Source organism: Myxine glutinosa, chromosome 1 (genome assembly GCF_964187855.1).
Source record: "Myxine glutinosa chromosome 1, kmMyxGlut1.1, whole genome shotgun sequence".
In the NCBI taxonomy this organism is placed as follows: domain Eukaryota; kingdom Metazoa; phylum Chordata; class Myxini; order Myxiniformes; family Myxinidae; genus Myxine; species Myxine glutinosa.
The window spans coordinates 247,243,476-247,268,314 of NC_136261.1; the positions used below are offsets into that span (position 1 = coordinate 247,243,476).

Genomic DNA, 24,839 nt, shown 5'->3' on the forward strand with positions numbered 1-24,839 from the left:
AAGGTCAACCACTTTTTGAATTTCTGAAATCCTCAATTTTCATCGGATTTACTTGAAATTTGAATAGGATTGACATATCAGCTTACTAAAGTCTACCACAAACTATTTTAGAGATCAACTCAGGCCAAAGGTCAACCATATTTTTTTTGAATTTCTAAAATCCTCAATGTTCATCCGATTGACTTGAAATGTGCATAGAATTTACATATCAACTTGCTGAATTCAACCACTAACTATTTTTTAGATCAACATCGGCCAAAACGTCAACATCGGCCAAAATTGTCAATTTTCATCCGATCAACTTAAACTTTGAAAACGATTTGCATATCAGGTCACTGAATTCAACCACTAATTATTTTTGAGGTCAAAAGAATGCTCCACTGAGTGCCATTCTACTTTGTTCTGTTTTGCCAAGTGTCGCTCTATGAGTCATTTTTCGTCTGTCTGTCTGTCTGCCTGAGCATGATATCTCAGAAAGTTGATATTCATTGACATATGTACATATATTCACATATACATATATATATATATATATATACATATATATATGTATATATATGTATATATATATATATATATATATATATATATATATATATATATATATATATATATATATACTGTATATATATATATATATATATATATATATATATATATATATATATATATATATATATACAGTATATATATACACAGTTGCATATATAGGTTAAAATACATTTACTTCTTCATGCAGCTGTACAAATCAAATTGGTGCCCCTTTATATGAACTTTTCAGAGCATCACTTGGTTCCTCCTAAGAGCACATGGGTCGTCCAGCATAAACAACGATATTTTTTGAATGTCCTTTATTTTCTATTGTTTGGCATTTTCTCCAAGCTATTCTCGGGCTTGCTTCCGGACCTTAGGCCACCAGGCTACGGCTAACTCCATGGCCCATTGGGTTGTTGAGCAACCGTGGATGCTGGTTGAGATATTTGTGTCTAACAGGGACCCCACACCTTTATGTTGTGTTATCTGTTGGTAACCCAATGACCTCGGCTAATGACCATGCCCTTAACATTCACCCGTCCTTCACCTCCTATTACTACTACGGCCGAGTAAAATGAGTAAACACTGGCAAAACACTACCGAAACGAAACAGTGGGGCAGAACTCCTGGCTATCAACTACGTCCACCTTTATGTCGGATCAATGGAAGAAAGGGCAAGGACGAAGCAGATGGGAAATGCACGAGTATTTATCACAAAGCATTGGTGAAAAACACTTTATAGCTCTTTATTAACGAAGCAAAATCAAAGGCAAAAGGGAATGTATCTTCAACAAAAAAACAAAGTAAAAAGACACGAAAGAGCAGACTTATCCTTCGTATCGCTATAGGATCTTAATTACAAACAGAGACAACGAAAGAGGCAGTTAGGAGTATGGGAACGACCCCAGGCTCACCTCAACTGGCCAGGTGGGTCTGGATGGGGCCAAATAATACAGGTGGGGGGAGGAAGTGTTAATGTCGGAGTGGTGTCACTACACGTTCCAGCAGACGAACGTAACCCAGAGTGGTTCATTCACTGCAGGTGAACCTTCGAGCAGGTTCGAGCAACTCGTGACTGCCGAGCTCGTTCTGAGGCACCCCAAGGAAGCTCAGCACCACTGCAGCTCACCACCACCCCAAATTCAGCTGCCTTCTGCGCTTTATACTTTCCATGCAGGGCGTGGCTTCCAGGCGAGCACAGCCCATGCAATCGTCTGTCAGCTTAATGCAGCCTTCTCCATTGGTGCGCACATGAAGGGGGGGAGGGACCCACAATGAGGCCCATGGAAATTCCCAGTGTGTAAGGCAGCTTTCAACAAAAACCTCACTCCTGCACCTCACAAGTAAAGCGGTAAGGGCATGCCTCCCACCTCTTCCCTCCCACGGGAATGTTCCTTATACAGTATGCATATTGCACGACTTGGAGTTCCACTTCTTTGTACAGCACTTGGTGTGCCTGAAAGATCCGGCCTCATGCTCCCTGCATTTGGTACGAGTGAAAAGAAAGGTTTGTTTGAAAGGCGTGTATTTGGGGTGTTCCCCGGGTCACGAAGGTAGAAGTACAAGAAGGTAAGACGCCCGATCTGGAGGATTATTGGGAATTAATTGTTACTTTGGGGGCTTCGGTTGCCGGTATGAGTTTGGATGGATGATAATCACCAAAAACGGAGGTGCGAATGACCTCGTGGGGTGGAACGGACGGACCGAAAGCGAGATTGAAGGAAAGAGGTCGTTGTAAATGGGGAGACACCACAACGGGAATATATCGACTAAACCTGCGTTCCGCAACCTTTTTAGCCCAGGACCCAATAAAAACCCAGGCATCCAGTCATGACCCATCGAACCCCCCCCCCCCGCTCCCCCCCCCCCCGCCCACAAACCGTCACTGAAATTTCGATTTCAATGAAATGAAAAGTGATGGACATTCGCGTGTCGGAAACTTAACGTATGATCTGACTGACCGGATGCACGGTACATCGGTACAGCGCGGTGGAAGAGTAAACACTATAAAGTTTGTGTCGGCCTTCGTTTGATCTCTGTTCTGTTCAGTCGGGAGAAGTAAATCGTCGATAAAGTTTTTTTCCCCGCGATTTCTGAAACGATCGTGCGACCCATTGAAAATCCTTCCCAAAGGTTGCGGAACGTCAGACTAAACGAACCACAACGCATGTTCCCATTCCCGATCCCGTTAGACAATGGGCAGAGGTATTCCTTTACCAAAGACAAATAAATAACTATCTCGGGATTTCTGGGGTGTACATGGGTGTACCGCCCCCCCCCCCTCCACTCAGGGGGTGAATTTTCCAAAACCACAACAATATGATGCATATTGCAGCTTAATATCCTTAGCCAGTGACAAGATATGAATCTCCCAAAACGTCAGTAGAACAAACTTTTCTCTTATAGGAGTATAAATAGGTCTGGCACCCTAGTCTTAGGGGATGTAACCCCCTAATTACTTTCTTTTGGTTTTTTTTTTTTTTTACAGCATCTAAGACTTGAAGTGGAACTCACACATTCACATATACACACACATGCACACCACATCCACACAGACAAATATAGAGACACAACACCGGGCTTTTAGAAACAAACAGCCACTGAGGTTGGGGGAAGTGCCATCACTTCCCTGTGTACTCTGGGTACCAATGGTGCCACCTTTCTAACCACACTCATGGGTGCCATTTCCTTCTCTCCATGGATGGCAACATATGAGGATTGTCCGTGCTCTTATCATGTAAATGCTAGAAAACGGCACGTCCCATTTTAAAAGTCTTTGGTATGACTTGGCTGGGGTTTGGACTGCCCCACCTCCCAGACTTGAAGCGGCCGCTCTAAGCACTACACCACCGAGACATGCAATTTGTTTGTAAAATGAACTTATAAAACTAAAACCCATCCCATCCCATCATCATCACTGGACCCATCATCACTGCTATTACCCTGCTTTCCATCAAGTTTAATTGGGACTACACATATGTACACAGTGCATTCCACTGCAGCCTGCATCCTCTTGTTGCCCGAGAAGAACAAGTCAGCGACTGCGAATCGCCCGCCCGAACAACTAACCTGCTGCACACTCTGCTGCTGCCCACAGCACTTCTCAAACCCTGCAAATCTGCAATCATTATTAGAACATTCAACGTAAACCTGCTTCGATGCATGATCATATATCTGAGATACTCAAATTGAGTTTAACTAATAGTTCATCTTTAACAGTTGTAGGGTTTTGAAGTACTTGTGTGACTTATTTAACCACGTCTTCATCATGAAAATCATATTCCAATGAATACCAAGTTGTAAACAAATTAATTTTTAGCCGCGTCGCAGACGCTGCTCACAGAGTGCCCTCTGTTGTTGTTCTTGTCCTTCTTCTTCTTCTTATTCTTCTTCTTGTTCTTGCAGAGAAGACAAAACCTCAAAGCTCCACCCATTCTGGGAACCATAGCTCCACCCATTCTGGGAGTGGCTTCATATTTTTTTTTTTTTTTTTTTTTTTTTTTTTTGTATACAAGATCGAGGCTCGTGAAAGAGCTAACATTAATCACACAAAAAGACAAACCGACACACAAAACACAAAAAACAAGGGGAGCGGTAGACAAGATGGGGAGAGAGGGGGAAGGACACAAAAGAGAGGGGGAAGGACACAAACACAACATTTGAGAGCAGGGACATCGGGAGGACTTGGGAGGAGGTGGGAGAGGATTAAAACATATGAACACTGCAAGGACTCTGGGGTGAATTAGCGGGGGTAGAAAAGATCAAGGTTTTCGATGGGGGAAGATAAGAGATGGTGGTGAACAGCTGTTTTAAAGACCTGGAGGGAGGAGTGGGATTGAAGGGAGTGGGGGAGTTTGTTCCAGAGGCGGGAGAAAAGGGGAATGAAAGAGTGAAGGTGAGCAGAGAGCCTAGACTTTGGCAGTTTAACCAGAAGAGGGTTGCAGGCAGATCTTGTGCGACCTGAAGGAATATTGGGGGGACAGAGCACAGAGAGAGCTGGGGGAGCAAGGCCAGAGAGGAGTCGGTAGAAGACAGAAAGACCACCAACCTGCCTGCGGTGAGTGAGTGAAAGGCCCTCGGCGTTGACTACATCGCAGGAGATTCCAATGATTCTGAAAGCTTTGGCCTCAACAGCGTGAAGCCGAGCAAGGTGTGAGGCAGGAGCACCAGCCCAGAGGGGGGAACAGTATTCCATTGAGCTGCGGATGAAAGCCTTGTATGTGGTGAGGAGCTCAGGTGTGCCAAGGAAGGACTTCGCACGACGGAGGATGCCCAGTCGGCGACTGGCTTTGGAGGCCAGCTTGGAAATGTGGTTTTCCCAAGAAAGATCATGGCAGATAGTGAGACCCAAAAGCTTGAGCGACAGAACTTCTTGGAGAGGATTGTTGAGAAAGTAGATGGGAGGGTTGTCCAGTCGGTCCTTTCGGAGAGACATTGTAAGAGTGTGAGATTTGTCAGGATTGAAAGACATGTTCCACTTGTTTGACCAGTCTGTGATTTTGTCCAGGTCTGCAGAGAGTGAGGAGGCTGCAGACTGCCGATCTGAGGGATGAGGAATGGAGCGACAGAGAGTAGAGTCGTCAGCAAAGAGATAGAGAGGATTTTCAAGAGAGTCAGAGAGATCATTGATGAAGACCAGAAAAAGCACAGGGCCCAGAACACTACCTTGGGGAACTCCAGCCTGAACAGGAAGAGGAGATGAGAGAAACCCATTCAGGGCCACACGTTGACTACGACCAGAGAGGAAGTCCGCCAGCCATGCGTGGAGATTTCCATGGATACCAAAGGAGGAGAGTTTGGAGAGCAGAGCAGGGTGCCAGACCGTATCGAAGGCACGTGAAATGTCAAGGGAGACAGCTCTAATTTCCTGTTTGGCGTTGAGGACCTCCATCCATTGTTGAGAAAGCAGAAGCAGCATGTCCAGAGTAGAGTGACCAGGTCTGAAACCAAATTGATGATCAGAGATCAAGCCATTGGAGAAGAGGAAAGATTTAAGATCTGAAGCAATGATGGATTCCATGACTTTGCTGATAATTGAGAGAAGGCTGATTGGTCTGTAGTTGCTGGGATCTGTCTTTGCACCTTTTTTGTGCAAAGCGGTGATGTTGGCTGATTTCCAAGCAGATGGCAGATGACCTTGAGCAAAAGAGAGGGTGAAGAGAACAGAAAGAGGGAGTGAAAGTGCAGAAGAACATGATTTTAGGACCCGTGGGCTGATGCCGTCAGGACCAGTTGCAGAATCAGAGTCGAGGGTTGCCAGAAACTTTTCCACCTTGTCAGGAGGAAAGGACACAGAGTCCAGGAGCAGCTGGGTATGACTGGGTACGGTGGGTACAGAGAGGGATGGGTTTGGGACACAAGATTTAGAGGCAAACACAGAGTTGAGGCATTCAGCTTTTTCACGTGCGGAGTCAGCCGTTAAGCCGTTTGAGGTGAGGGAGGGGATGGAGGGGGAACAAACACCAGAAACAGATTTGACCAGACGCCACCAGGATTTGGAAGAGGGAGACAGATAAGAGAGTTCGGTCTTGAGAATGGTGAGATATTGTTTCCTGGCTCTCCTGAGGGTGGACACACACTTGTTTCGGGCTTTGTGAAAGGAAATGAGATTTCCTTCCGTTGGATTTGCTTTCCAGGAGACGAAAGCAAGTTGTTTCAGGGCAACAGCCTCACCACAAGATTCCGTGTACCATGGACGGGAGGAAGGGTATGACAACTGAAGACGAGATGGTATAAATCTGTGCATGAGAGAGAGCAATTTACTTTGAAAGAATTCCCAGGATGAGTTGATGTCAGAGGCGGTAGAGATGGGAGACCAGTCCAGATGATTGATGGCTGCTTGAAGACCGTGCCAGTTGGCCTGAGTGAAATGCCAGACTCGTCGACGCTGAGGAGGCTCTCTGAGAATGGTCAGAGAGATGTCCACTTTGACAAGCACATGATCAGATGAGCCGATTGGAGCAGAAGAAGAGCAGCAGACATTTTCAAGGAAGTTTGTCATAACCAAATCCAGAAGAGAAGATGCTCCGTTGACTGAGATCCGGGTCGGGAAATTGACAGATTGTGTCAGTCCCAGTGAGTCGCAGAAGTCCTTTGCTGAAGAGCCATGGCTGGTGAGAGAGGTACCCACACCCAGCCAACTGGCATGGTGACAATTGAAATCACCACATATGAGGAAGAGAGAGTTGGGATGGGTAGATAGAAGTTGGTCCATATTATCAGACAGTGAGATGTAGATGGCGTCATCGCTGATTGGTGGACGGTACAACACACATATGAACAAAAGGTGGGAGCGAAGGGGAAGCCGTAGCCAAAGGTATTCCTGGGGGTGAGGTGGAGAGAGGGCAGTGGAGGGCGAGTGAGGAAGAGAGTTTTTTATAAAGATAGCAACCCCACCTCCAGGACGAGGCTCAGGTCTATCATACCGGAGGAGGGAGTAACCTGGGAGAGATACCAAGGCATCAGAGACATCATGAAGGAGGAAAGTTTCTGTTAAGCAGATCACATCTGGTTTGTCAGAAGCAACCTGTATGGAGAGGTCAGTCAAGTTTGAGCGAAGGCCCCGGATGTTTGAGGTCCATACCGTTAATGAAGAAGAAGGGGGAGCATCGGGTCCAGAACAGGGGGGGGGGAGGGGTAGGGTAAGATGTGGAAGAGGAGGAAGAGGTAGGGAGAGCTGTTGAAGGTGTGTCGGAGATTTCAGAATAGCTTGGAGAAAGGGAAGAATGGGGCGGACAAAAGGTTTGATGGAGATTGGGTGAGGCACAGTGAGGTGTTATTTGAGGAGGGGGAAGAGCAAGGCAGAAGGTTTGGGGAGATGAAGGTGAAAGTTGGAAGGAGGAAGAAGCAGGGAGGATGCTTTGAGGAGGAGGGGTGAGAGGGGAGTCTAGGAGGGGAGGAGCGAGGGAGAGTCTCGGAGGGGAGGGGTGTGGGGGGAGTTTAGGAGGGAGGGGAGGGAAGGGGCAAGGGGGGAGATTTGAAAGGGATGGGTGATGGGGAGGATTTGGAGGGGAGGGGTGAGATTGGATTTTGAAAAGTGTACGATTCATGGGAAACGAACATTTTTTGCAAAATGAGTTTGAGACCTTCGAGTCAAAAATACGTTTGAGGACACTGGAGGAGGGATGGAGTTCTGGATAGTTTAGGGAATGTAGAAAGGAGGAACTGTAAGAGATGGTATTATATATATTTTTTGGAATGAATAGATTTGGTGAGCAAGACGAAAGCATCCTTTTGTAGGAAAAGAAGAAAAGGGTGTTATAATATATGAGAGAAAATAGTTGTTCAGGGGAGAGATTATACATTTCTAACCGCGTGATCGCGAACGAAGAACGAACGAATGAAAAGAACAAATAAACGAATAAGACCTGGGAAGGAAAGTTTTTTTGGGGTTTTTTTTTTTTTTTTTGTGAGTACAGATATTAAACAAGGAGGTACGGGGTGAACGACTGGGACGAAACAGTGAACGAAAATAATTTCAGCGCATTCGACGAATCGCTGAGGGAAAAACAAACCACAAGGTCAGAGACGGTACGGTAGTCCAAGCCTACGAGTACTAGGCCGCAGAATACTCGATACCATTAACCGACGATTGTGTATACATGAACGAAAAATTAGCACCGAAACTTTTCCAAAAGATACGCTATAGGTACATACACCGAAAGATAGATACAGTCTTGACAAAAACACGATTGAGAAATATCACTTAGCTTCGAAAGCGTGAGCGCATGGAGCAGCTTCGAAAAGACGTGACCTCGCCGTGATCTCGCGAGACTCTTCAAGATCTCGCGAGATATAAACAAATATCCACCATTTTATTAACTCGCATAGCTTTGAGGCCTGTTTTGTAGGCCCGTGGTGTCTTCCTCTCTCACACAGTTTTCTTTCAAATCAAATTCGATATATCATTTCATTTTTCACAGTCGCTAACATAGTTTTAGACTCGGTTGAAAAAAAACGGGAAGAAAATCCGAAATTCGGGAAATTGCCGAGATATATTTTTTTACAATCGCGGCATGGTCAGTCATACACCGCCTGAAATAACAGACGGGAAAATGCCGAGATATATTAAAAATTCGTCCATTTCATGACAATCGTCACGATGAAATATTTCGACGCGGCTTTTGTTTTAATTAAAACTTGTTCTTTTACAAATCCCAAAAAATTTCTTTCCTGAAAAATCAAAATTCTTTCCTGGAAGTCCTAGCAGTGTCGATGTGTTTTATACCTCTCCCACCCCTTCCGCCCCCCCCCCCCCCCATTCCCGTGCCTCCTCCCCCCAAGCCCTCTCCCTCCCACAGATCTCCCGATGTCCCTGGTTTCAAATGTTGTACTTGTGTGCTTCCCTCTCTCTCCCCATCTTGTCTCCTGCTCCCTTTATCTCGTTTTATGTGTCAGTTTGGCTTTTTTGTGATTGATGTTAGCTCTTACATGAGCCTCGATGTTGTATACAAAAAAAAAACTGAGATAATGCATTGATGAAATACCTTCAATCAAAGTCTGACCATTACCCTTGTTTGGGTTATTTTAAATATAGCTCACCTGTTAACCTTCTGCTCTTAATAATAAACTGAAAGAACGGCAATTTAACAGTGCGATTAAAGAATGCGATTTTAAAAAAGAAAAGAAACAGTCTACCTGTTTTGAATGGTAATTTAAGCCCCCCCCCCCCCCAAAAAAAAGAAAAAAAAGAAAACAAATTGTAGGTATTGGTACTATATCGGACAAGTCGTTGCTCTCATGCATATTCTTCACTGGGGAAAGAGAAGGAAAAGGGTTAAAATTATCATTTTCACACGTGTCAGACTTCTGCCAATTAGTGCATTTCTGCAGTATTGGTCGATTGAGATTGATGCTCGTTTAAAACAAAATAAAGATGGAAGGAATGGAGAGGGGATATGAGGACGAGGTCGGTACAGAGGGACATCACATGTTACTGAGCTGATTTCCTGGCTACTTGTGTATGATGAATATCAGACGATTGCTTTCAGGTTTGTGTTTCAAGTACATAAATGTGTGTGCACCTGGTCGCAATGGTCCGACAAGATGGTGCCCAGCTAGCGCACTTACTTTTGAGCCGTCTTGCCTGGGTTTCATTGTTGACTCGGCTATATAGCTCTCTGCCAGCTTTGTACGGACGGGCATTGCATCACAAATTGTGCTGGGCCTCGGATAAAGAGGAACCCAAACGCAATTTTTTTTCTTCTGAAAACCATGGTACAATTTGAATGGGAAAATATTTTGATATTTTTCTTTTCTTTTGCCAATCACAAAGTGCTGAAAAAAGCCCTAAAGTGTCGATTTTCGATTTTGCCAGTGTCGTCGCACTCATAACCCACCTTGATCCAAATTGTGGTTTACATAGACAAACATTGCACGTTGACCTCCGATTTCGATACTGATTCCAATGTTATTAGCATATCTGAAGGTTCTCAGTATGTTAAAACTGATCAGACAGTGGGAATTTGAAGAAACTATCAGAGACAACATTGGAGATGGAAACTCTTTCAGGGGAACGAGATGGTATTCATAGAATACTTACCATGCGCAGTCAACTTGTCAACTTGTTCCCTCTGGAGTCTACTGTATTAGAATTTGAATGCATTTGAATGCGGTTAGAGCCGATAAATTCGGCTTGTCGACTCCAGAGGGTCAAAACATATTTTTTTCTTTGATCCAATATGGCCGCCAGACCACGTGAGCGATGACATTATAAATTGATATTCTCTCATATAATTATTGCATAGATCACACTCAATACATTTCAAACTGATCAGACGAAGCGTTGTCCCTGTCGAATTATGACGTCATAATTATGGCACCAATGACGTCATCGTTAACACCTATTCCCCATATGGAGTTATTTACAATGAGCCATGTTTCAATTTTTTCCATACAGCGGTTTTGGAGATATAGAGGTGCAACATTTTTCGGTTTTACCAAGATGGCGCCTGTATCACATGACATATGACGTCATGATTATCATTAAAATGTTCTCAACGAGGAGGCGCTCTGATGGTGAAAATTTCGTGTCCATCAGACCAACAGTTGCTGAAATTTCTAAAATAATGATCGGATAAGTGTTGTACTTGTCGAATAATGACGTCATAACGAAGGCACCGATGACATCATCGTTAACATATTGTTACGGAAACGGAGAGGGCTTCCCTCGTTGCCCTGCAGAGATCAACCCACCGTTCCTTCTACTAACCACTCTCCGTTCCTGGTCGTCCCAACGCTCTCTCCCGCCCGCAGCGCCGCCAGGGTATTCGGGCCAGAAAGTCGGAATGGGCCTTCCCGGGACCTGAGTGCAATGCTCGGTCGTGAGACAGGGAAGAGACGGCCGTTCGAGCTACGGTTTTAGGTTACCGAGCGGGTTTAGTAACCCGTAGTTCGAACCATTAACAAGCTACACCCGATTACAACGTTGGCCAAATCGCGCTATGCTAAATCAATGATAGAAAAGACACGACGACTGGGAAAGATGAAACGACGCAAGGGGGTACAGTTCTCAAGACCTCCGGAGGAGGGTGTAATTACAGTGGTGGAGAAAAGGGGTAGATTACAAGGTAGAGTGAGGTAAAGAACACAGAAGAGATGGGCACTTAAATACAGGCTTATTTATCCCCAGACAGACCACGGACAAACGGACAAGGCAGACTCACACAGGGGTTGATGGCAGGAATGGACAGGTAGATCGATGGCACAAGGTGCACCTTGGCTCGGGGACAGGATAAAGCACAGTCCAAAGATGCAGGGAGGTCTCACTGAACGGCAGAGGTCTCACAGCGTTCGGAGGGTACATCTTTCTTGCTTCAAGCTCACCGCGCATCTGACGTCACCTCTCTCTCTACTGCGCATGCTCAACGGGGAGTGACACGCCCTCGGCTGGTTGGTTCCGCCCCAACTGGGGCCGGTCCGCCGCTTCCATTGGGTGCGGGGGTTACCGGGCTCCGCACTTGACGAGGAGCCGACAGGGAGCCATGTTCTGCCCCTGTTTGGTAACCCCGTCGAGCACATGTCTGATGGCGGCTCGTTGGGAAGGCCTGGTGTCCTTCCACCACTCCTACCAACCAAGCCGGAGTGAGGACGCGCACTCCCTGCGCTCGTTGTTGTTGTTGTTGTTGTTGTTGTTGCTGCTGAAGAGAACTGTGAGGAAGAGCTGCGGGGAGGTATTGGGAGGTCCTAAACTTCCTAACGGTGCCATACAATCACATTCTGGTGCAACGAAGGGTCAGAATTAATGGAAACGAATCCTTAACTGACATAGACTAAGAATAACTAGCAAGATGTCCGATAGTTGTCTACATGAGATGCGGTGGACCTGGATGCGACATTTAATGGGGGAAGTAGGGGGAGGTCGGGTCTACAGAGTGTTGTTTACAGAAAATGGGACTAGGGAATGGGGGATTGGGGAGAGTTGGGAAGTATTGAGGAAATAGGGGAATATTTACAAGCGGATATGGATGGATGCAAATCCCATATCCGCAACAATATCTTATTCCCCATGGGGAGTACTTGACAATGAGCCAGGCAGAGTCGGCGTCAGAACAAATCTAATCGGGGGGTATTAGGGTAACGGGGGGGGGGGGGGCACAAACTCCCGTTCGAGAACTCAATCTATGATGTAAATGCTTAATAATAAGAGTTTGCTGTCAACAATCAACACACCAACCCAGTTACAATTTAAAAACATGCTGCAAGGTCTCTCTCTTACACACACACACACACACACACACACACACACACACACACACACACACACACACACACACACACACACACACACACACACACACACACACACACACACACACACACACACACACACACACACACACACACACACACACACACACACACACACACACACACACACACACACACACACACACACACACAGAGCACAAAATATAGCCTACGTGCAAGCCACGTCTCTGTCTTTCACTCTCTAACTATTTCACGAGAATGAATTCTCGCACATTGCTGTGGAGGCGCCAAATGTTGAGGCATATTTGAAAGCAGTCAGTACACTGGGCATTCCGATCAGATGTGTGTGGTACTTTGAGAGGATGTGCTGTGTCGTCCAATCCCCATCGATTGGCTGTGATTGTTTTTGTGAGCTGAAAAACTGTTTAGCAACTTCGTACTCTGTCTCTGTCTCAATTATAGGCGATCGTGACAGGTCCATAATATGCTTCACAGCTTTTACATCAAGAAATGTATCACTTTCTGGATTCAGTGCAACAAGTGCACTAGCAAAGGGTGAGCTCCGCTCGCTGAATCTGTGATCCATCTCTCCAAGTACTGAATCAATAGTGTTGTGGTGCAGTCTCTGAAGTTCTGTTTTTTCGTCATCATCTCTGTGTCCTGTAGTTCCCATAACGACATACTCATCCATATTTGTGTTCGCTTTGCGTCTCCGTTTGGGGATCGCGGGTCTCAGTGATGCGCTGGCAGCCGTGGCCATGTCCCACCCCTTATTAAACTCCTCGTCAATGAGCAAACTACTTCCTCAAATGTGACCTGATGCAAATATGACCAACAGGGTGTGTTTTTTTCTTTTCTTATTTTTGTTTTTATTTCATTTCATTTAGCGAAAAATTTTCACTTTTAATATGATAAATATAAATTAATTAATAAAACGCAAAGTTTGGCGCCAAAGGCTTGGCCTGCGGGTAGGGGGGGGGGCACAATAACTCATTTGGGGGGGAATGGCCCGCGAATGCGCCCCCCCCCCCCCCCATGACGCCGACCCTGGAGCCAGGTCTCAATTTCTTCCATGGAGCGGTTTCAGAGATAGAGATGTGCGAGCTTTTTACAAGATGGCGCCCGCAGGCATGTCTATGTACGAGCACACGCAGGCATGTCTATGTACGAGCACACGCAGGCATGTCAACGCAGGCATGTCTATGTACGAGCACACGCAGGCATGTCTACGCACGCATGTCTATGTACGAGCACACGCAGGCATGTCTAAGTACGAGCACACACAGGCATGTCTACGTACGAGCACATCACATGGGCACATTAATTTATTTAACGCACAAAAGTCACTGGGATAAAGCCTATGTTTTCGAGGTGAAGGCACAGCCAAGCACAGACATACACACAATGAGTGGGTGATAGCAGCCGGGCACGGCACCGAAGACTGGCAGGACGATATAATCGTTATTATCGACACGTAATGTGAATGTTATAGCATTTACAAATAAGTTTCATTTTAAACAAGAACAGTTAACGTTCTAAAACAAGCAATTGTGTTTGAAAATATCAAAGCAGCGGAAGTTTCTGTCTATCTGTGTCTGTCTTTCCGCCCATTGGTTGGCCAGCTGGCCTGACTCCACCCACAACGACGTCATTATTAGGAAGGCTGACCACCACAGAACTCAAATAGACGTAGAAGAACTATGCCCGTTCACGACACACACACAGCGGTGGCCCCGCTCGCGCGCTCACACCGCCATTTTAGTTAGCGCAAGAACTGAATAGGCGAACGTGTGCGCTAGCTAGGCCTAGTGGAAGTGGATGAGTGGACGTGAATTTTTATATTGGACGGTGTTGTGTTGCTTTTAAACACTATTTTATGAATTCTATTCATAAGTTAAATCTCTGTCGAAGCATTTTCCTGGCATCTTGACATAGTTTATCCGAATTCCCCGGCAGTTTTCCATTTCATCTCTAGCTGCTAATCTCTCACTCCTTACTATTTGCTGGTTCTTGTACCCCCTCTCCCTCTCTTTCTCTTTCTGCCTATTGCTCCTTTCTCATGTACTTTTTACCACTCTCTCCCTCCTTCTCTTTCCTGCTCCTCTCTTCCTCTATTATTTTCCAGTTCTCAACTGAGGTAAATCGCGTTGATGAGCGGGAAAACACCATAACTGATTGTGTTTAATTTAAAAGTTAACACATTGACGGACTCGAGTCGAACATGAAAGAACTGGAGATTATTGAGATTGCGGTAATTATAGGTGATGATACTGCGGTAATAATTAATAAATTCGATCGATACTCTCGTCATCTGAGGTAATAATGGATGATTATGCTGAGATAATAATTAATAAACTCGATCGATACTGTCGTCATCTGAGGTAACAATGGATGATTATGCTGAGATATTATAATTAATAAACTCGATCGATACTCTCGTCATCTGAGGTAATAATGGATGATTATGCTGAGATAATAATTAATGAACTCGATCGATACTCTCGTCATCTGAGGTAATAATGGATGATTATGCTGAGATAATAATTAATAAACTCGATCGCGACTCTCGGAAGATCAGGAAGACAAGAACGACACCCAGTAGAGAGCATACCTCGCCAGGTGAGCAGTTTTTGTTTTGTATCCCAGAGTAGACCAGAAAAGCACAACACAAATCACATTTAATCAAAATTATCCGTACACAACTTTTTGAGATATCCTGCTTTGTGTCGTTGGTAAATAACGTACTGGTAAATCATTTATTTGTGACGATGCTTTACGGCTCAGGTGAGTGTGTGTGTCTCTTAGGTAAACTGTTAGTGTAAATGTGGTGATCAAGGTTGGACACGTTTCCCGTTTATCTGGACAAGTGATCAAATTGGAGAAGATAATAACTCACAAAACGTTCCAAAGTGAGTAAAGTAAATTTACTCGATTTACCTCAACGCGATTTGCCAATTGTGTGTGGCTCAACAAAATTGGGAGAGAAGAGATTAAGAGCTAGAGTCCTTAAGTTCAAGCAAAGGCACGGCCTTTGGTTCAAGTCAAAATGCACTGACAAATCCGCAAACACACACACACACACAAACACACACAAACTAACAGATGGGACTACATAAACGAAAAACTACATCTGTGCATAACGTGAAAGTTTAACTAGAGTTTGGCGAGTAAACTCTTCATAATTAAGAAAAATAAATTACTTACCTGTGGAATGTTTTCCCAGAACCTTTCACAAGTCGATTTGTACAGTTTATTGCAGCACAAGAAGGCATATTGCTGATATTTGTTGAACATTCACACTGCTCATGTTAACAATAGGCCTATCTGTACGCAGAAAGCGGAGGTGTCTTGCGCTAACTAAAATGGCTGCCGCGTTGCGGCGGAGGGGCCACACAGCGGCCTGCATAGGTCTTCTACGTCTATTTGAGTTCTGTGCTGACCACCCACCGGCATTTCGATTTTCAAGCAGTTTTCATAAAAAATGTAACTTCCGGGAGCATGCGAGGTAGCGCTTCGTTTTGCTATACACCGCCCGAAAAATATTTTGGGTTAAAGGCTTAAAGCATACCTTAACGTTCAAAGAAGGTGTTTTTATTCCAATCTCCAGATTCGTCACATAGGTGCGAACAGTCCTGTGCGGTTAACCTCATATTGGTTTCTCTTTTATGTATTTTCCTTGAAATTGCGAGGTGAGCGTCCTCTTCGCCCTCGTTTCGACCCGATATCGTGTTTACAGCGCTCGGTGTACTTTTAATTGCCACGTGGTGTGTGATCGTTTGGGCGCAGGCCCATGGTACGTACGTGCTATCGTTACGAAGTATAGATACAGTATTGCCATTGGTATGTTTGTCCGTGATGTGAGACTGGGTCCACGTGCGGTAATCCATCTTCTGGTGTTTGTGCTTCTTTTAGGCCTTGGATAACAGTGATCCATTCGAGGTCGAAACAGACACCTATCCCTTGCCAGAGGTAGATGCTGCCTCACCTTCCAGCCCTCAGGTCGTTTTCACGAGACTGTAGCGATTGATGATAAATATATTTTGATTTTCTTTAAAAAGTGTTTTTATGACCAGCGTGGTTACATTTTGAGAAGGATGTTCCATTTTGCACTTTGAGCGTGCCGAAAGGTCTTTGGAAATGAGTGTTCTAATTGTTTCATAACTTTGAAGGTTCTGGTCCGGTTCGCCGTTCGTGCAAAACACCGATATACCTTTAAACGAGTGTTGGTGCGAAGAGGATGGTGTCAGACCTGCACAACGATCCGTAACAGGTGTGTAAATCGGGATGTAAAAAGTTAATAATCTACACTTCTACATAATAACACGTTTGTTACTCGGGCTTTTTTTTTTTTCTTTTTTTTTGCAAGTTTGTTGATCACTCCGGATTGTGTGTTTGTGTGTTTGTGTGTCCGCTCACTTATACTTGCCGACAGGTTACAGTTTTTAACCGAACTTCACAAAACTTCACCAAATGGTAGAGTTCGTGGTCTGACAAACTCATATATTTTTCAGGTCAACAGGTCAACATAGGCCAAAGGTCAACCACTTTTAAAAGATTTTTCCTAAAATCCTCAACTTTCATCTGATTGACTTGAAATTTGAAGAGGATTTATATGTCGGTTAACTGAATACAACCACGAACTATTTTTGAGATCAGCTTAGGCCAAAACGTCAACAACAATTTCAAATTTCTAAAATCCCCAATTTTCATCCGATTGACTTCAAATTTGAACAAGATTTTCATATCGTCTGACTGAATTCAACCACAAAGGATTTTTTTTTAGGAGCTTGGCCAGAGAGGAATCAGTAGAACACAAAGACTACCGACCTGCCTGCAGAGAGAGTGAAAGGCCCTCAGAATCAGCTTCATCAAGGGAGATGCCAATGATTCTAAAAGCTTTGGTTTCTACAGCATGAAGCTGAGTGAGGTGTGAGGCAGGAGCACCAGCCCAGAGGGGAGAGCAGTACTCCATCAAGTTGTGGATGAAAGCCTTGTTTATGGTGAGAAGCTCAGTCGTGCCAATAAAGAACTTCACACGACGGAGGATGCCCAGTCGGCGACTGCCTTTGGAGGCCAGCTTGGAAATGTGGTTTTCCCAGGAAAGATCATGGCAGATAGTGCGACCCAAAAGCTTGAGTGACAGTGGGTTTTCCAGATGGTCTTCACAAAAAGAAATAGTGAGGATGTGAGATTTGTCAGGATTGAATGACATTTTCCACATTTTTGACCAGTTTGTGATTTTATCCCGTCTGCAGAGAGTGATGAGGCTGCTGCCTGTCAATCTCAGCGTTGAGATAAGTAGCAGCAGAGGGTGGAGTCATCAGTAAAAAGATAGAGAGGATTTTTCATAGTGCTGTTAGCTAGATTCAAAATCCCGTCTCGGAACCGTCTCGATAAATTTTCAATTTTCATAACGGGATCTCGGATCGGCTCGGTTCCCAGCAAAGTAATACATAGAAAGAATAAATAAATAAAATAAATAAGGCTTCAAAAATAATGGAATTTCATTACAATATATAAACAACAATGAAAAAAATTCATTTCTGATGTTGAGTACTTAAATTCCGACTTAGCTTCCATTTACCGGGATGAAATAAAATACACCGCCTACTTGCAGATGATCGGCCACCGATGGGACCGGGTTATCTCATTAGTTTGTATTGTCGTGTAATTTCTTGCTCGGAATGTCAGAGAGAGGGAGAAAATGTTTCTGCCCAGGCATATTCGAGTCCCGGTTGGAGTTTCATTATCATTTTGTGAGTTGTGATCGGGCATGTCAAGCGTTCTCGTAGCTCGCGCGCGTACACGTACGACCGTTCGATATTCATGATAGTTCAATAGTTGCCGCGTCCTGCTGCTGCGCACATGTGCATGTTACTTTTTTTTAAATAGGTCCGTTAAGCGGGCAAAAATGACGCAGCGTTGCGTGCCTCAACTCAAATCGGAATGTACAATTTTTTGTTCAACCCGTTGATAGCCGTTCGGTGGACGGATCGAATATACCGACCCCTTATTCCAGAAATTGAAACTAATAACGCTAAATAACGCCTTTCATCGAATGTTCACGTGTTTTAACAATTGTCGACTGATAAGGCACCCAAGTTATCCGAGCCCATGCTTTGATCAACCCGACTGCGTTACCTGAATTCCTGGGAAGCCCCACCAGGACGACGGCAGACATTTTCAGAAGTTCCTGCCACAACGAAATATTTTTTATTCATATTTACCTCAGCGCATTTCAGCGCATGGAATCCACAGCATCAGAGCAGGTGGGCGCTGATTCGCTCAGAGCGATCACGTGATGACGCTATGAACGCTATGACACTCTGAAAAAAAAAATCGCTCACTTTGCCAAGGGGCTCGCTCCCCCCCCTGTTCCCCTCCCCTCCCCTCCCCTCCCCCACCCGGCAATGCCGGGTACTTCTGCGAGTAAATTATAAAGCAGGCGGTGTAGTGATCACCCCCCACCCCCTCCTTATTTTGACTCTGTGACTAAAGTAAACGTAATCAACTTATCAGGCCTAAAGTGGAGATAAGATAACCAAAATACTTTCACATTCAAACCGTCAAACCAAACCCCGAGGGATTCTTACAATTTATAGATTTAGCGTTGCAATTAAACATAAACGTTCATCAAAAACTCATTTCATAAAACAACATAATGTATTGTACTTGTATTAATACATTGTGTGTAGAATAATCCGTTATAAACGTGTTTTTAATCTAAATAAACATCGTCCCTCCATTCACGGGCCTCGAGCGAGTCCCTCGATGTTAATGTGCAAAAGACCATAGCAACCACATTCTGTAACTCGTCTCCAAGGACGGACACGTGACCGCAGCGTAAAGCGGGGCGAGGCGGAGTGATACAGCGGAAGGATTCAACGGTTTAAATAAAGTCGTGATGCGGGGGATTTTCATTGGGACCTTTATCCTCATTTCGTTACCTCCGCCACCAAAGGTCGATGGAGATTATGTTTTCACTCCTGTCTGTTTGTCCGTTTGTTTGTGAACACAATATCTCAAAAAGTTGTGGACAGATTCGGACGAAATTTTGTGGAGATGCAGCGTGTGTGACAAGGACGACATGATTAGATGTTGGTGAAGATCCGGATTCGGAATTCGGATTCGTTTGCAGTGCATTGTTTGTTGACGAGGGGAAAATCCTGGAACAGTGAGTTTACTTTATCTATCATCGTTTGTGTCAGTTCAGCTGCACTTGCGAAAAATGATGCTTGTGCAGAAGCAGAGTAATGAAAGCAAGGCTCAATAAATGCCTCTATTATGGAAAATATCTGCAAGAAGTTGGAATTTTAACCGGGATTTTTTTACCGAGAAATTGCGTCAGTCAATTTATCTCGGGACTGTCCCGAGACCGTCTCGAAAGCCGAAACCGCCGGGATTTCGTCCCGGTCTCGGATCGGTTGACAGCCCTAATTTTTCAGAGAGTTGCACAGCTCATTAATGAACACCAGAAAAAGCACAGGGCCCAGAACACTGCCTCGAGGAACTCCAGCCTTAACAGGAAGGGGAGATGAGAGAATTCCATTCAGGGCCACACATTTACTACGACTGGAGAGGAACTCCACAAGCCATGGGTGGAGATTTCCTTGGATACCATAAGAGGAGTGTTTGGTGAGCAGGACAGGGTGACCAAACGTATCAAAGGCACGACATGTCAAGGGAGACGGCTCTGATTTCCTGTTCAGCATTGAGGCCTCAATCCATTGTTGAGACAGCAGAAGCAGCATGTCCCAATTGGAGTGGCCTGGTCTTAATCCAAAATGATGATCACAGATCAAGCCTTTGGAGACTAGGAAGGATTTATTTATTATCAGAAGCGATGATGGATTCCATGACCTTGCTGATTAGAGGGAGTAGGCTCATTGGTCTGCAGTTGCAGGGATCTCTTTGCACCTTTTTTTTTTGTAAAGCGGTAATGTTGGCTGATTTCCAAGCAGATGGCAGATGACCTTGAGCAAAAGAGAGGGTGAAGAGACCAGAGAGAGAGAGAGAGTGTGATAGCACGGCAGAGCAGGATTTGGGGACCCGTGGGCTGATGCTGTCTGGTCCAGTTGCGGAATCGGAGTCGAGAATTGACAAACTTCTCCGCCTTGTTGAGAGAGAAGGGCAGAGTCTGGGAGCAGCTGGGTATGACTGGTTAAGGTGGGCACAGAGAGCGATGGGTTTGGGACACAACATTTTGAGGCAAACACGGAGTTGAAGCATTCAGCTTTTTCAGGTGCAAAGTCAGGTGTGTGGCCGTTTGAGGTAAGGGAGGGCATGGAAGGGGAACAAACAGCAGAAACAGATTTGACCAGATGCCACCAGGACTTGGAGGAGGGAGACAGGTTTGAGAGTTCAGTCTTCAGAGTAGAGTGGAGTTAATTTTTTCAATCTTTATTTTATTTTAATTGAATTAAATACTTTAACCCTGTTGAACACAAATGGCCGGCTTGTTGGTTCCACGAACCTCCAGTTTAGCAGTACTTAAACATGTGAAATAGGGTGGTGTAGAAGACTACTTCAATTGCACTTAATATCTGGAATTTTTCTTTTAACCAATCTCTAATTTCTTTATTACATTAAAATTGAAGTATACGTTCCATGAAGTAACATGTTCTATGAACTCTCAAGATGGTTCTCCATCTCATTTCCCTGCAAAAGACTGACCCTGACTTGTACACAGGTGATGTCTATTCTGTAAATGTAGAAGGCAGACAACACAACAACGATTTATCTGTCACAGAAGATTCAAAATGTGCTTCTGCAAAGGAAGGATCAGATGGTATTCACATGACAATTGGAAGTGCTTCCTGTTTTGCAACTGGTGAGTGGAAACGTAAAAAATTAACATACAATATTTTGTGTTGAGAAAATATATAATTTTTGGAGAAGTGTTAAATATTTTGCATTTTAATTTTGACCAAAAAAAGGAAATGTGTTCTTTGTTTCTGTAGAACAAACCAGAAGAAATTTGGGACAAATAAGGTCCAGTCGCAGCTTGGCAGTGAGGAAGAAGCTTTTTTTGAAGAAACTCACAAAATCAAGACTCCCTTTCTATAAAGTGCATGTCTTGGCCTCGCAACACCAAGATTAATATTAAATTAAACAAACACAATAAGGGTCAAGAAAGGCGAATACGTTGTAAGTGTAATGTGTGCAGAATGGATTTTGCTTCAAGGAGTAACATTAAAATGCACATGACGATACACACTGGAAAACGCACCCACAAGTGCTCTGTCTGTGATAAAGATTTCTCTTGTAACAGCAGATTGAAAAGGCATATGGAGGTCCACACAGGAGAGCGACCTCACACATGCTCGATATGTGACAGAGGTTTCTCTCAAAAAGGCAGTTTGAAATCACATATGAGGATCCATACAGGAGAGCGTCCTCACACATGCTCGATATGTGATAAAGGTTTCTGTAAAAACAGAGATTTGAAATTACATCTGAGGATCCATACAGGAGAGCGTCCTCACACATGCTCGATATGTGATAAAGGTTTTTCTAAAAAAGGCAATTTGAAATTACATTTGAGGATCCATACAGGAGAGCGTCCTCACACATGCTCGATATGTGATAAAGGTTTCTCTCTTACAGGCAGTTTGAAATTACATTTGAGGATCCATACAGGAGAGCGTCCTCACACATGCTCGATATGTGATAAAGGTTTCTCTCAAAAAGGCAGTTTGAAATTACATCTGAGGATCCATACAGGAGAGCGACCCCACAAATGCTTGATATGTGATAAAGGTTTCTCTCAAAAAGGTCATTTGAAATTACATATGAGGATCCATACAGGAGAGCGACCGCACACATGCTCGATATGTGATAAAGGTTTTTCTAAAAAAGGCAATTTGAAATTACATATGAGGATCCATACAAGAGAGCGTCCTCACAAATGCTTGATATGTGATAAAGGTTTCTCTCGAAAAGACAGTTTGTTATCACATATGAAGATCCATACAAGAGAGCTGAAATCTGAAATACCAGGATATGAAAAATGATGTGAAGTGAATTTCGCAATTGAAGAAACCTGAAATTGTACCAGTGATAGTCAGAGCAACAGGGAATCCGGATGATCAAGAAAACCCGAACTGAGTACTTAAAAACCATTCCAGGGAATATCACGACAAACAAACTGCAGGTGGAGGGTGTCAGAGGTTCAGTGAGAATTCTAAAACGAGCCCTTGGAACAAAACTATGAGAATGAAGTTTCACAAACTGGTTCATGAATAATGATTCTTTACCGAAAAAGGTGGAGATTTTGGATTCTGGGAGAACTTCCTCCCACCTCATAAAACCCGCATATGGAGATAACAACCAACAATGCCATCCTTACAAATGTTTTATTTGTGACAAGGATTTTATTACTCAACGAAGCTTGAGCTTCCGTCGTGCAACCCACGCTGGAGTGCTCGCATAAAAAATGCTCTGACTGGGAAAAGTTTTGCTGATAAAGGTTTGATAAATTCACATAGCATTACTCATGCTGGGTTGAACGTGCCCTCTTTGTAAGCGATCCTCAGCAGGAGGCAGGGTATTCAGTGAACAAGTAAGGAGAAAGCAGTCTTGAAAACGTACAGCGCTTTGGGTATATACAGCACAATTCCTCAGAATACCATCTGTCACCCCTGCCAACCAGCCAGCACCCCACACCCCTTGATGAAAGCCATACAGCTGGCTGTCACCAGAATGTCCACAACAATGACTGCAAATTGCTGCCAAAAGACAACAAGAATCTCAACATTCTAACCCCATCTGCTCAAGTTTTAAGAAAATGACAGCTTATTGAAAAAAATGTAAAATTTATTTATCAGGTTCTCCATATTCTCATAATAGAGAATTGTTGAAAATCTGATGCCAAAAACTCAAATGGTAACAAAACGTAATCTCTCAATCTGATCTTGGATCTCATTGTGCTTCTTTCATTGTCTTCATTCGGTTGCCAGTTTGTAGTTCTTGTCTCTGTCCTTGCCATGTGTCCAGCCAAGTTCCATTTGAGTTTTTTGATTGTGACCAGTGTTTAGGAATTTTGTTTTCTCGCTGATTTAGTTGTTTTTCTTGTCCCCTTTTGGTTTTGCTCAGATGGCATCTTTCCATGGCAGTTTGAACACCAATGTATACTAAATCTTTGCTGTAGTCCATGTTTCATTGCCGTGTGTGATATTGGGAGAACACCCTTGTTGTAAAATTGTTTATCAGAAGAAGACTCCTGCCTTTGTTTTTCATGAAACTTGAAGTTGTGAAGGGTTCCAACAGAAATGTCCTCAAAGCACAAATGCACTGTCTGTTATTACCCTCGCCAGAGGAGAGGGCATTGCATTTGAGGCAGTTTATTACTTGGAGTGGGTGGGGGGGGGGGGGTGGGGGGAGGATTTTTTGCAAGTTTGTTGATCACTCTGGTTTGTGTGTTTGTTTGTTTGTCTGTCTGCTCACTTATACTTGACTACAGGTTTTAGTTTTTAACCGATCTTCACGAAACCACCAAATGGTAGAGTTCGTGGTCTGACAAATTCCTATATATTTTTGAGGTCAAAAAAACACCGTTGACTACCTGATGGTGCGTAGGCGAGATAGGGGGCACCTCCGAGACACAAAGGTGATCCCGGGGGAGGAGGCTGTTTCACAGCACCACTTGGTTGTCTGCGACGGTAATGGGTAATGAACGTAGAGCAGCAACGAAGGTTGGAAAGGGTGGAAATGCGAATGGTTCGACGGATGTGCGGAGTATCGTTGAGAGAGAGGAAGACAAATGATAAATTGCGAAAGATGATGGGAATAGAGCCTGTGATTGATGCTGTGAAGAGGAACAGGTTGAGATGGTTTGGTCATGTGTTGAGGAAGGATGAAAGTGACTGGTTGAGAAGAGTGATGGAAATGAATGTAGAAGGAAGTAGAAGATGGGGAAGACCGAGAAAGACTTGGCTAAAGATGGTGGAAGAAGAAATGCGGGCAAGGGGGTTAACAAGGAGAGATGCAGAAAATAGGGCAAAATGGAGAAGATTGTCATGGGGACCGCAAGGCTAACCCCCGCTCTAGCAGGGAAAATGGCCTTTAAAATGCATGTTGTTGTTGTTGTTTTGAGGTCAAAAGGTGAAAAGGTCAACATAGGCTAAATGTCAACCACTTTTTTTCAAATTTCTAAAATCCTCAATTTTCATCCGATTGACTTGAAATTTGAATAGCATTTCCATGTCGGAGAACTGAATTCAATCACCAACTATTTTTGAGATCAGCGTCAGCCAAAAGGTCAATATAGGCCAAAGGTCGACTACTTTTTTTGAATTTCTAAAATCCTCAATGTTCATCCGATTGACTTGAAATGTGAATAGGATTGACATATCAGCTGACTGAAGTCTACCACAAACTATTTTAGAGATCAACATAGGCCAAAGGTCAACCATATTTTTTTGAATTTCTAAAATCCTCAATGTTCATCCGATCGACTTGAAATGTGAATAGGATTTACATATCAGCTTGCTGAATTCAACCACTAACTATATTTGAGAGCAACATCGGCCAAAAGGTCAACATAGGCCAAAATTGTCAATTTTCATCTGATTAACTTAAACTTTGAAAACGATTTG

The 24,839-nt window shown here is 44.0% G+C and overlaps 1 protein-coding gene and 1 long non-coding RNA gene across 2 annotated transcripts in view; one reads left to right on the forward strand and one right to left on the reverse strand.

Annotated features, from left to right (window-relative positions):
- LOC144894068 (uncharacterized) overlaps nt 1–24,839 on the reverse strand; it is a 247,101-nt gene that overhangs the window by 186,551 nt on the left and 35,711 nt on the right. The gene's annotated exons all lie outside the window — the stretch shown is intronic.
- LOC137438189 (uncharacterized) lies at nt 13,374–23,461 on the forward strand. Its single transcript, XM_078771084.1, has 7 exons — nt 13,374–13,463; nt 15,933–16,036; nt 16,156–16,212; nt 16,413–16,513; nt 20,933–21,073; nt 21,204–21,672; nt 22,102–23,461. Exons 1-6 carry the CDS (start codon nt 13,374–13,376, stop codon nt 21,341–21,343), a joined length of 633 nt encoding a protein of 210 aa, XP_078627210.1. The 3' UTR covers nt 21,344–21,672; nt 22,102–23,461.

What these genes read in the sequence shown, in the direction of transcription:
- LOC137438189 (XM_078771084.1), top strand. Translation starts at nt 13,374, where the DNA reads ATGTCTATGTACGAGCACACGCAGGCATGTCTATGTACGAGCACACGC. An exon ending in ACACCTATCCCTTGCCAGAG is followed by an intron (nt 16,213 to 16,412) that starts GTAGATGCTGCC and finishes ATAACTTTGAAG; the next exon opens with GTTCTGGTCCGGTTCGCCGT. An exon ending in TGCTTCCTGTTTTGCAACTG is followed by an intron (nt 21,074 to 21,203) that starts GTGAGTGGAAAC and finishes TTGTTTCTGTAG; the next exon opens with AACAAACCAGAAGAAATTTG.